General features: G+C 37.2%; 1 protein-coding gene across 1 annotated transcript; it reads left to right on the top strand.

The window, feature by feature from the left end:
* The first annotated feature begins 601 nt into the window (after nt 1–601).
* Nucleotides 602–13,183, top strand: LOC110965632 (kelch domain-containing protein 1-like). Its single transcript, XM_022214750.2, has 13 exons — nt 602–870; nt 2,665–2,735; nt 3,475–3,592; nt 4,740–4,852; nt 5,059–5,149; nt 5,233–5,331; nt 6,766–6,840; nt 8,189–8,247; nt 8,584–8,693; nt 9,262–9,334; nt 10,058–10,142; nt 11,721–11,800; nt 12,814–13,183. The coding sequence occupies exons 1-13, from the start codon at nt 790–792 to the stop codon at nt 12,935–12,937; spliced, it is 1,179 nt and encodes a 392-aa protein (XP_022070442.2). The 5' UTR covers nt 602–789; the 3' UTR covers nt 12,938–13,183.
* The last annotated feature ends 178 nt before the right edge of the window (nt 13,184–13,361 follow it).

Here is a 13,361-nt window from a genome sequence, read left to right as displayed (position 1 = left end):
TATATTAGACGTAATATGCAATATTCAATATTGTAATATTTATTTTATATATACATACCTAATATTCAAAACCTGAAAATAACAGCAAATATCTGCAAAATAATTATTTTTTTTTCAATTTAAATGCAGCAAAAAATGATCAAATTACTGTTTCTGAAAACTGATTTTATAGAACTGACTTTATAGACAATTTTGTTCTTTAAAAAAAAATAATGTAAATTTCTGCATTTTTCTGTGATTTTACAACATTTTTTCCCACATTTTTTTCTATAGATTTTGGTTCTATAGATTTTTAATTTGTTTACAGGTTTTTAACAATAATAAGAAAACAGCAAAAATCGTGAAATTTGGATTATTTTTGGAGAAAAATCCATTTCTGCCACTAAACCTCAGTATCAGCAGGTCTGACCTGTTGCAGTATTTTAGAGTATATTTTTAAGGTGCTGCATGAATCCTTCCTCTTCCTGTGACTTCAACCTCTTTTACTGTGAAACTTTCTTAAAGCCACAGGTGCATCTGATCACATCATTAGTTCCTGTTGTTTGGTTCACATTCACTTTATTGGATGTAAACTGGCAAATATTACCTCAAACAAACAGTGAATGGACATTGAACTCCTCCTGGGACAGAACTAACCAGTTTCAGAGGATGTTTTAAAGGCTCCTCCTTCGCGCCTCCAGCTGCTGCGTAAAGATCAGGATCAGCTGCTGGGAGGAGGAACCGGAGGACGGAGCCAGAGAAACACCGACCCGCCGCAGCTCGGAGCTTCTACCGCCGCAGGAGGGCCAGATGGAGGAGAACCGGCTGGAGAGGAGCAACCACACGGCCTTCATCTGCCACGACGCGCTGTTCGTGTGGGGAGGATACCAGGTGAGCCGTGCGTAAAGATACCTGGACAGGTAGAGGAGCCGCGACGCTGTAAACAAGCAGCCATTGTCTGCTGCTGCGGCTGTACAGTGTTTATTTATCCGAAAAGGTGCAGATAAACCTCATTTAGCGTCAAATGTGTGGATTTAGAGGCACATTTCTTAGTTTAAACAACTAAAAGCTTCAAATTTGTGTTTGTCAGTTTATTAGACCCTCAAACTAGTTAAACTGTGCAGATAAAGCTGGTTTAGCACCAAATATCTGGATTTACAGCACAAATTTCTGACTTGAAGAGATTAATTTTATCTGTTTTTTTTTTTTTAAAGATAAATGCTTAAAAATTGTGGTTGTGGGTTTATTAGACTGCAAAACTAGTAAAAATGTGCAGATAGAGCCAATTTAGGACCAAATATCTGGATTTACAGTGCAAATTACTTGGTGTAAGAGATAAAAAAAATATGTTTTTTAAAAAATAAATCTTTAAAAATTGTGGTTGTCAGTTTAGTAGGCTCCAAAACCCATAAAAATGTGCAAATAGAACTGATTCAGCACCAAATATTTTGATTTAGAGTCAAATTTCTCAGTTTTTAAGCTGAAATAAATCATTTTTTTTGCACAAATCTCACCTTTATGTTGAGTTTTTCGTTGGTGTTCCCTCAGATTTCTGTACAGTTTAAATGGTTGCCCCAAAACTGGTGAAAATGTGCAGATAACACCTCTTTTAGCATCATTTCTAGCACCGCCTGGCAGGTTTCTTGGCTTTCTTAGCCGAAATTAACCATTTTTAAACATTTTTTTTGCAGCAAATCTCACTTTCATGTTGAGTTTTTGTTGATATTTCTTAGAATTTCTGTATAATTTGGATGGCTAAAAGCACATTTCTTGATTAATAAGCTGAAATTAATCAATTTTTAAAAGATAAATGCTTCAAATTCATGGTTGTCCGTTTATTAGACTCCAAAACTAGTAAAAATGCGCAGATAAATCTAATTTAACACCAAATATCTGCATTTAGAGGCAGAGTTCTTGGTTTATGAGCTGATTTTTTTTTTTGTAGTAAATAATCCAAATTTGTCATTGGCAGTATGAGACAACATTGTTGGTCTATGTTCATTTTTTGTTGGTTTTAGTTCAAATTTATTGGTGATTTTGAGGTTGCAGTACGTGATGCTGTTGAATTCTGTTAATTCTATTGAGATTTATTTAATATTTTGTCCATCTGATTAATTTTTAAAGGGTTTTCGCACCTCTAAGGATAAAAAAATTAATCAAAATATTTCCAAAATCGCAATATAACGCGCTATATCCAAAGTACTGACGCTGTAATTTTCTTTTCAGGGTAAAAATATGTCACAAAGGTCCATTTGAATAAAGTAGTGTGGTGTTGCACACTCTATAAATCATATTTTCCAGATGTAAAATGCTCGTTTGAGACGGAAGAACCTTAATTTTTAGCTTTTCTTCTGGCGGAAATGAAATCAAACACTGAAAATAATCCATAAATCGTGTGTTTCTCGCTTGGAAAACAAGCAGCAACAGAAACATGCATCCTTACATGACATCTCTGCTGCAGGAACGTGTTTGAACAAGATCAAACTTTCCTCAGACTGGATATTGTTGCTCTGGGTTCGTTATCCTCGGACAGAATGTTCCCCAGCAGAAAATACCAAACTTGGACGCACATTGTGGCTGTTCCAGGCAGAAATTGTGCCGTAAATCTGCCTTTCGGTGCCTTTTTTACCACAGTGAAGTGCATTACTTTCATGCTTTTCTTTCTCTGCCCTCTGCTTCCTTCAGGTGGTTTCAGGACAAGATGTCATGCTGCCCAGCGACGAGATATGGCTCTGTGATCTGGACAGCGGGACGTGGTGAGATAAGAAGGAAAAGGCCGTTTATCAGCTCAGATGTCGCCTTGACATTAAACTTATAGATGCAGTTACTTTAAAAAACGGGGCAAACTGTGACTCTGATAAAGAAGCAGGAAGATTAACCCGAAAGTGACCCGTTTGGAAGCTTGAAAATGTGGAGAAAATGAATGTTTTCACAGTGAAACTTCTGATTTCTGTTTTTTCAACGTTTTTGGGAAATCTTTGAACATTTTCTGGTGGGGAAAAAAAGAAATGCTAAAATATTTCTTTAAGAACATTCACAAAAAAATCAACCAAAATCCAGCGAAATTTGCTGGATTTTGGTTGATTTTTTTTTTTTTTTTTTTGGTGAATGTTCTTAAAGAAAATATCACTTTAGATATTTTTATGATTTTTTTTTTTTGGAAAATTTTTACTCATTTTTTGAAAATATTTCCAAGAATTTTTTTCCCCAATTTTAGGGATTTTTTAAAAATAAACTTTGAAGGGAATTTTTTAAGGAATTATTGAAATTTTCTTCCTGAAGTTTTTGCAACTCTTTAAGAATTTTGGGGATTTTTTTTTTTTTTTGCTAAATTTTTGGGATCTTTCTCAGGCAAGTAAACTGTACTTTTTGGTGCCCGTAAATGAGGACAACAGGAGGGTTAATGAGGAACAATAGTCTCTTGTTGTTTTCTGGTTGCGTCACTCGGGTGCAGGCGGGTTGAAGCCAAACGTTTTCAGTGTTTTTCTTTTCCAGGCAGCGGAGGAGGATCGGCGGAGACGTTCCTCCAGATTTAGACGGTTTCTGTGGAGCGAACATCGATGAAACTCTTTACGTTTTTGGAGGACGAGACGCCGTCGGATACAGCAACCAGGTGAGAGCAGGTGGTCCGGTTTAAAGAGAACTCGCCTCTGTTTTATAGGCGTTCCTAAAATCCACATAAAGCCATCAGGCCAAACGTTCTGACCACTCTCTCTTCATCAACTCCTAAAATGTGTCCAAAAATGACCTAAGTTTATCCAAAATTAGTCCAGAATGACCCAAAATTAGTCCAAAACATGCAAATAGTCGTTTAAGACCAATTTTCTCTACATTTTTCCATCTTGGTGGATTAAAGCATCTTCATTAACCAGTTCTTTCTAGTTAGGTGTTTGTCTTGTAGAAGAGTTGGAAGAGTCTCTGAGGCTTCTAGAAAGACTTTACCTGTAGCAGGAAATGTAGTAAAACGAGTTCTTAATCTTTTCTTCAAACATTGAGATGTTAATCTGTTTGACAACAGACTCCAGTAGAGTGAAACACGAGGACAGGAATCAGAAAATCTGCTTGTTTTTCTTCTATCTGATGTGATCGACCGTCTGAAACTAAACGCAGCAACATGAAGTTCATTCAGAGGAAACGGTTTGGGCCTTGTAGGATTTTAATATTTTCTGGTTTCTTTACCTTTCAATGATGGTAAACTGGATTTCTGAGAAGAAATTGACAAGAAATTCTTCAAATTTCTTCTTTTATTTGACCAAATATTCAGTTTAAAATGATGTTGGACAAAGAAAAGAAGCAAATTTACAAAGTTTTTCTTTCACTAGTTTTGCTTTAAAATGCTGTTTTTCCTCAATCGACTTGTTGATTATTTGACTAATGCAGCTGCTATTTATCACCACATTCCAGCTTTAATCTCTAATAAACTATTTTGCTAATTGGTTAACTGATTCGAGTAATTTTGTAAGAAAATCTCTGAATCCAGCTTTTTAAATGTGAATATTTTCTGGTTCTTTCCTCATTCATGACCATAAACTGAACATTTTCTGGACAAGACCTTTCTCATCTTTGGCTTTGAGAAACACATTTCCCACCATTTTATTGAGATTAACAAGAAAAAAAAGACTTTTTTTTTGCAGCTGTAGCAGAAAGAGACTTTAGATCTTAAAGAAAAAGTTGTAAATCTGCTCCAGGAGCCACGTTTTTTTAAGTTTTCTAGCGTTTTGTTGATAAAGCTGCTGCTTCCTTCTTTGGTGTGTCTGCAGATGTTCGTGGTGGACCTGTCCGAGGTTTGCTGCTCGTGGAGGAAACTCACCGACACTAAAGGAACGACGCCGTCACCTCGAAACAAACACTCCTGCTGGGTGCACAGAGACCGGTCAGTTTACCCTGAAGAACGTGGGGATAAAGTGGTTTAACCTGAGTGGGCGGAGCTCCAGCTGAGCTTCTCATTAGCATTTTAACGAGACCTTTAGAGAGCAGCTTCAACACCTCAGCGTGGCGTTTATCTGACGGGGGTTTAGAGGACATCTGGTGGTGATTTTTCGCTTAATTGAAGGTAAATAAATAAGTGTTTGGTTGCAGGTTGATCTACTTTGGTGGTTATGGATGTAAAACTATCGGGCAGGTCAGAAACACGCCATCGTCCAGCTTCGTTGTGGATGAGATGTCCTGGGTGAGTTCTTCTGGCAATAATCACTTTAACTTGGTAGTTCCTGATGATGGTTTTCCTTCTAATGTTCCTTCTTCTCCTTCTAGACAACAATAGGAAACACTTTGTTCCGTTGTTGGGGTTGGAACAACGAGGTGAACGTTTTTGACACCAACACTTTAACGTGGAGCCAACCGGAGATCAGAGTGAGTAGAAGAACACCAGGGTTTAGTACTTTAATACTAATACTTTAGTACTTTAATGTTGTGTGTCTGTGGAGGTTCTCAGGTGTCCAGGTCATGGTGATCAGAGGAGCTTCAGTAGCAATCAAGTGGACTTCTCTTTTAGGTTCTTGGAGATGCTTCAGGAGAAATGTCTTCAAGAACCTACAAGAGAAGTCCAGTGGATTTGTCCATGATAGTCATGCTGATATTTATTTATTTTTTTTAAAGTTTTTGAACATGACAGTGTTTCATAATTTTTTTTAATCAATTTTTTCTGGCATCCTTGTTTTTCAAGTCCTCCTGGAATTTTCTTTATTAAAGGGACAGTTTGATGTTCCCATCTGAAGGTCCACGTCGTCTTAGGATCTTGCTTTTAGTCAGTAACAGTAGCCTCGCCATGCTAGACAACCCACAGCAACGAATTTAATTCTCTGCCAGGGTGGGTCAAGTTACCCTCCATAAGGCTCGAGGCTGGATGCTCCTAAAACTGGCCGGACCAATCACCATGAAGTGTAGAGTCAGAAGGCGGGCGTAACGAAGTGACGACAGAGGCGTGACGATTCTGACAGAAACAACCGGCGCACAATAAACAGTTATCTTTCGACTCGGCTTTGGCCACAGCCCTTAAAGATTTGAAGCTAAAATTCAACTTGAAAGATAAACAAAGGACGGCACTGAAGTGTTTCATTGAGAAGAAAGACGTATTTGGACTTATGCTGACGGGATATGGTAAATCCTTAATATACCAGTTGGCTCCGCTGGTTTGGAAGCTAATGGGACTTAGCCACAATCCGCCGGTGCTCTAGGAACTACGTCAGCCTATTTGTTGCACTGATTGGTTGTATACCTACCCAATTGCTGCGGAGTGATGTGATAGACAACCTTTTAGCCCGCCTCCCTCCCTGTTGAGCGGTCCTAGACCCTTGTGCCTTCAGAACATGGGTCTAGGCTACAGTAACGGTTTAATGAAGCCACTTTTTCCAAATAAATGTGTTGAAAGTCTACTGAGACTCTGGAACGCACTTCCACTGGAACTTTGTGTTCTCACCAACCTCTCTCCAACTATTCAGACGTGCCTTTGACTCCTAGCACTGTTTTATTTTCACGTCGTCTCAAAGTGGTTCATTTAAATGTTACCGATTCATCTGTGCTGCATTTTGGTTTCATGGTTTTTATGGTTTTTCAGTCACCAAACTGCATTGTTCTGTTTTATCGTGCTGATGGAAAACTCTTTGGTCTTCTTTTGTTGCTGTAAAGTGATTGATTGGAAATCGACTTTGGAGCTCATTGGCAGTGAATAAAAACATCATGAAACCCAAGATTAGTAGTAAAACAGCAGATTTAGGTCATGAAACTGAAATCTAAACCTGGTTTTCTGAAAGCATCTCTACATTCTGATGTGTTTTGGTTCTGCAGGGTTCTGCTCCTTCACCCAGAGGCTGCCATGCCAGCGCCCTGCTGGGGAACAAAGGATTCATCAGCGGAGGAGCCGTGAGTTCTGTAAACCTAAACAGTCTGAGGGTCGGTGGTGGGAGTCTAACGGTGACATCTGAAACCAGCTTCATGGTTCAACAGTTTGGGGAAGGTCCTTTCCTGTTTCCTTTTCCTGTCCAGAGGTGAAGCTGAAGTCAAATCCTGTAAATAAAAAGTAGTTTGAGTTTGGAAGAACGAGATTCTTCTGTACCGACCTCAACCCTGTTTGGCTTATTTGGGATGAACTGCAGCCAGAACATTCCAGATCAGACGGTTGGACAGCGTCAGAGAAGAGAGATTTTTTTTTAATAAAAAAGCAAAACACACTGACAATCTGGCAGCAAGGATGACAGAAAATACATAAAAACACTCAAACTGTAAAAACAATGTTGAAACTAACAGTAAATGAATGACATTATTCTAGCAAACTGTAATTTTATGGTCAAACTTTATAAAAAGAACAAATTTCTGTTTGTAAAAATACAGATTTTTGATTAATTTACTTACAGTTTTGACCTTTTTTGTGGTTAAAATGTAAATTAATTTTTATTTTGTTATTATCCCCCGCCACCACGAAGTGGAAAGGGGGATATAGGTTTGGCCTCCGTCCGTCCGTGAAGGGGACAGCTTTTCTCGGAAACTATTCCAGCTAGGATTACGAAATTTAGTGTGTAGCTTCACACCATGGACACCTTGATCAAGTTCGAAAATGAGACCTGTGCGATACTATTTAACAGAGTTATGACCCTTGATCACTATTTTGGATATAGACTCATAGACATCACATGTGGCGGGGGATATTGATGACATGTCGTCTTGTTTTCCTAAATATTATCTGTAACAGTTAAAATCTGTAAAATACAGCCAATTTTTACCATTTTCCAATCTTTAATATAGATAATTTTCTTTTCAAATGACCAAAAATGTCTGAAAAATAAATGTTTTTTTTCTTAAACACATCAAAACAAAAATTGTGTAATTTTACAATCAAATGTTTCCAGTGTAGCAGCAGGATAATAATCAGGGCTTTTAAAAAAGGCGTCCAATAGTCACATATGGGGAAATGTTTATCTGAAAGTTTTTGCATCTGTGTTGGATTATTTAACAGACTTCTGAGCATTTTCCTGTAATTTCTATGCATTTGATGAAGCACAGCACTAAATGACAGCAGAATTAACAAATGCATCTACACCTTTCCTGATTCTTCTCTTTTCTCTGTTGCTGATTCTCATCTTAGTGGCAACAATAATCCTTCTCCACAGGAAAATCCCCCTATAGTGGGTTTCAGATCTGTCTAGAACTGTACTGAAGACATTTCTACTCTGTAGAGAGAATTTCTTTTCCTGAGATGATTCTGTGTTTGCAGGAAACGTCTGAGCTGGACGTGTTCTGTTTGGACCTGGAGACCTGGACGTGGACTCAGTTGTAAACCACCTTTTGTTTTCACACACAGACCAAAGTTATGACCTTCATTAACCAAATAGCTTCATATTTATATCTGCATTTTGCATTTAAAAATTCATTTTAAGCCATAATTATTTAGATTAGAGCATTTTAGAATATCCATCATGGATAAAAGAAGCAGTGAAAGTGTTTCTGTGTTAAATATGACGATCCCACTCGGTCGTTTTGGTCACTTGAAGGTTAAAATATTTATTAAATCCACTTTTTTTTAAGTCTTTAGGGATCCACTGATGGATAGATTAAACCTTTATTAATCCCACAGCAGGGAAATTTAGTTGTTTTCTGTTTTTTCCTCAGTGACTTCTCCTCTTGTACACCTCCTGGTCGATCCATGCACACCATGACGTCCATATCAGACCAGACGTTGTTCGTGTACGGAGGTTTTCGCACCGACGGAAACACCCTCAGTAAGTAATGATGTTTGATACGCAAGAAGACGGATTGCCGAGAGACACGTTGGCCGTTTAAGTTTCCAAAAAGTAACAGTAAAGAACCAGTGTTCTGCCTTTTGTGCCTCTTTTTTGCTTTATTGTTTTATTTAGCTGCTTTAATGTAGAAGTTCTCTCTGATAGAAGAAGTACTCGCATCCTGTAACTCAAGTAAAAGTACTAATACAACAGTGTAGAAATACTCAGTTACCAGTAAAACTCCTGAACAGAAAAGTTTTCAACTCGTTTGATAAGCAGGAAAATGTCTCAATTCTCTGATTCCAGCTTCTTAAATTTAAGTATTTTCTGGTTTAATTCCTCCTTTATGCCACTAAACTGACATTTTTCACCATTTTTTTTGGTAATTTTAAAGTAATTACCATGTAAAATAATAGCTAGTTGCAGTTCTAGTAAATATTAGCAGCAAAATGTAGTGAAATTCTAAAGGTCTCATGACCATCTTTGTATTTATTTCTATAAAACGGAGGAAAATGAAGCTTCTTTTGGTTTTTATTCAGTGTTTTTCTAATGAATCTGTTTCTTCCAGATGACGCCTGGCAGTTTAACACAGAAAAGAGGGAATGGACCGAAGTGACGCATCCTCACAAAAACAAGCCCAGGTAGAGGATTTCTCACTTCATGTTAGTTTAAAGTCGGCATGAGAAAAGCCAAACGAAGCAAACTGTGTTCATTAGGCAGTTCTAATTAAATTATTATGTTTTATTGCATTGAAATGATCATTTTATTTACAGAATGCCATTATTTGTGCCTCCCACAATATAAAAAACGGATAGAAATCTGCTTTCTGGAGTTAAAAGAAGTGAAACAATTTAATATTTTTCAGAACTTTCCCTTTTTGTTAAACGACAGAAAACTAATAAAATGATATTTAACTAAAATAAATGAGAGCTTTTCACATTTTCATGCATTATTCAACTATAATGTAAAAATAGAACATTTTATGAACAATTTCTAATTTTTTTGAACAATTTACTATTTCACAGAATTGACCTATTATGTTAAATTAAATATTAATAATATAAAGAAACTAGTCGCAGCAAAAAGTATTAATTTACATGTTGACCTAAAAAGCAGGCTAAAACTATCTAGTAGCAATAATATTTTATGTTACTGTAAAATTACTATTTAGTTATTTAAAATGATTTGAGTTTTTTTTCCGCAGTTTTTATCATAAAAAGAAAAATATTCCTCCATTTTTAGCACATTTTTTTCTGTCCCTAGCTTCCTAACTTTCCCTTTTTTTAAAAAAAATCAGAGGTTTTTATTGCAGTGTCCTGCAGCTTCCAGTGTTTTCTAATAGTCTTCTGGTCTTGGTCTGTCAGGGTCTGTCACTCGGCCTGTCTGGGCTCAGACGGTGACGTTGTGGTGTTTGGAGGAAGCAGTAACCTCTGCATCCTCATGGACTCGGTAGGTGATCACAGCTGATCTGAGCTTCATTTACAGATTTAATGTGGTTTTTATTGAACGTGAAGTAAACTCGTACAGCGCAAACGTCTCACTTTCAGACATCAGGAAACTCTTCTTTTGAACAATGCATCCTTTGAACTGTAATAAATGTGCTATTTTTGTGCAACTTCTCATCTTCAGAAATGACAAACAACATTTTTAAAGTATTTGATTTAGCCTTTTTTATTATTATTGTTCTTGATAAACCAGATAAAAGCGCTATGGATGCTGGATGGATCCCCAACAACCTGCTCCTCTTTTCTCTGTTCTCATTTATTTTATTGATCCAGTTTGATTAATTTTCCTCTGAATGTCTCTAATTAGTTCCTATTCTGTGGAACACTGCCTGCAGTTCAACCTGAAAATCCAACAGATTTTTCTTGGTCACAGTTTTTGATTTTTTTCTAGGATTTATTTAGGTCGAATGGTTAATTTCTGGGCGTGTTTTGAACGAGACCCATAGAACAGATGAGTGTTTTTATTTCAAACCCGGGTTTCGGTGTTTCTTCGTGTCTGGGAGCTGCTTCCTGAGCAGAGCGGCTCCATAGCTGGAGGATCTGCAGATCGGCTGCAGTCTGAGAGCCAATTATAGCTGGAGATTAGGTGAAAGTGTTCCATGAAGAACGCTTAAAGGCTTTAAGGTCTCAGATTATGAAGAGCACCATCACTACAGCGCGGAAGTAAACACTGACTGGACATGGAAACTGAACCTGATAGTTTGGTTCGATTCTGAGTCCTCTGGAGAGGATCTCTGTGGATTTATGTGGAATATTATAAAATCTAGCATGAAATAATCCACGTAAAATTAAGAAGTTTTCTCAAATATAAAGAAAAGCAAGCTTAAGACTTATATTTTTAGTCAGTATTTTAATTTATTTATTTCATCAGTTTGTTCTTCTTATTCCTTTTCATTTAAATATAAATAACATATTTAAATTTTAATATTTTAATTGTATTCTTCATAATCTTTCCCTGATTTTTTTTTTCTGATTTTTTTTTTCTCCTTTTGAACAGAAAAATGCACATTTTAATTTTTATGCATTTTAACTATTTCTCTTCAAATTCTTCTGATTGTTTTGATTCTTTTTCTGCTTCTTCTGAATATAAAAATGCATATTTTTACTTTTAGTGCATTTTTAATTTGCTTCACCAAGGAGGCGGGGCACTATGATGACCGGCATCTGTCCGTCTGTCTGTTAGCAGCATTAGACACACTCATTTGAATTTTTCAGTGAAGGTCAGAAATGACACAAGGACCGAGTGATGAGGTTTTGGCAGTGATGCAGCTTATAGTCTGGATCCAGGGTTTTGTTAAAGATTTCTGTATCTGTATGGCCTCACTGTAACCGTGACAACAAATGAACTCTACATCAGCTGACTGCTGATGATCACATGATTGATCCTTCTACAAACCTACCACTGAGGACCACAAGCTGTTTTAAGATTTCATCTGTCAAATCATACAAAAACTGAGCAGCCTTTGAGGACTGCTGAGTGCTCTTCTAGTTTATCGATCTAACTGGCGTTGTTGTTCATCAGGTGGCTGTTCTGAGGCTTCCATCCCAGCATCACTGCAGAGACGTCTTCCTGTTTCAGACTCAGCCTCATCCTCTCTTCAGGTAAAACTCCATCCATCATGGTTTCCGGTGGCGTTGCTGCTCAGTCACATGTATGTCCTGCATGTGAGCTGACGTCTGCACGTTCACACACGATAAATCAGTTTTAACTGAGTCCACAGAGAGAAGTGTTGTCCTCTGATGTTTGTTCACATCCAGCTACGGCTGCTGTTTGTGTGAAATGTTTGGATTAACGGGACTCGCTTCAGATTCAAGTGTTTTTCTGTTATGTAACACCTGCAGTATAGAATATGGAAGCATGTTTTACCTCTTAAAAGTGAATATTTACAGTTTTTTTCCTCCTTTATGACAGTAAGCTGAATTTCTTTGGCTGTGGAATCTTGGATTTTTGAGAACACTGACATTGTTCTTCATTTTATAGATGAAACACTGAAGCAGTTCATCCAGAGAATAAGTAAAAGATTAACCAACAAAGAACACCTCCTTAGAACAATCCACCAGCATGGATTCACTCCCGTTTATTTTACAGACATTTACGGCTGACGGGATGAATGCTTACTTTATGATTTTAAAATGCTGGAAAAGGGTGAACTGGTGTTAAAAAAATCTGAAATTAAACTGCATGGTCAAAAAATAGGACCGTGTAAAATCAGCTGAGTATAAACACTCCACAGTGCCAAGAAAAATCAATCAACTCTTGGAATTTTTGTTGCTTTTCAACAGTGAGCCTTCATTTAAAATTCGGCTTTTTGGACGAGAATTTAGAGATTCTTTTCTGTCAAACAGATTTCTATAAAGTAATAACCCTAAACTTTGCTGGATTCATTCGTCTTCCAAAACCTGCTGCTGAAAAGCGTCTCCAGATTATAATGCCGTCACCACCGTGCCTGCAGCATCATGGTGTCCTCAAAAGTAAAATCCAAAGTAGGTCTGACTTAAAGGAAGCGCAGCAGTACAGGCAGACCGTCGGCATGCAAACATCAGGCCAGATATGTAAAACATGAGTCCAGAGCTCCAGATAAACATTAATAAATGAGATGTTTTTCTCTCTGCAGACTCTGTGAGGATTTCATCGGAGGAAACCCGGAGTTGTTCAGGCAGCAGCTCGGCTGTTTGCCGTCGAAGCTGCAGAACAAAATTACCAAGAGAGTCGCCTTTTTCTCCGCCATGAAGCCTTAAAGCTTGAAGAGGATCGTTTGTTTTTTTAGATGCGGAAATATTCTGAGCCAGTTGATTCTTAAAACATTGTTTTCATTTTTTGACTTTTAAAACCAGAAGGTGCTAAAGTTTCCTTGTTTTAACTTGAACATTTATTTAAACATAAAGCTTTTGTCTTGTTTTAAACGTCCACTTTAGATTCTGTCAGATTTTACTTCATTTAGTGGTTTTGATGAGGTTTGTTTTTGAATAAAAGGTATCAATGGAGCTGCATCTCGGTGGGATTTATTTTGAGGAAGTACGAGGAAAAAGCTGCAAAACAAAAGCAAGAATGAAGCAAAATTCAGTTGAAGAAACAAATCTGACACAGTTAAATATTTCACTGTAACTTGAATCAGATTCAATGATTTTAACCATAGAATTTCTGATTTTCTGCCTCAGATTT

Source organism: Acanthochromis polyacanthus, chromosome 19, assembly GCF_021347895.1.
Source record: "Acanthochromis polyacanthus isolate Apoly-LR-REF ecotype Palm Island chromosome 19, KAUST_Apoly_ChrSc, whole genome shotgun sequence".
Lineage (NCBI taxonomy): Eukaryota > Metazoa > Chordata > Actinopteri > Pomacentridae > Acanthochromis > Acanthochromis polyacanthus.
Note: the sequence above shows the minus strand (reverse complement) of the source record. Positions and strands in the feature narration are given on the sequence as shown.

Coding starts and splice junctions, on each gene's coding strand:
- LOC110965632 (XM_022214750.2), top strand. CDS start 790: ATGGAGGAGAACCGGCTGGAGAGGAGCAACCACACGGCCTTCATCTGC. Junction 3,593..4,739: donor CCGTCGGATACAGCAACCAG/GTGAGAGCAGGT, acceptor GTGTGTCTGCAG/ATGTTCGTGGTGGACCTGTC. Junction 5,150..5,232: donor TTGTGGATGAGATGTCCTGG/GTGAGTTCTTCT, acceptor TTCTCCTTCTAG/ACAACAATAGGAAACACTTT.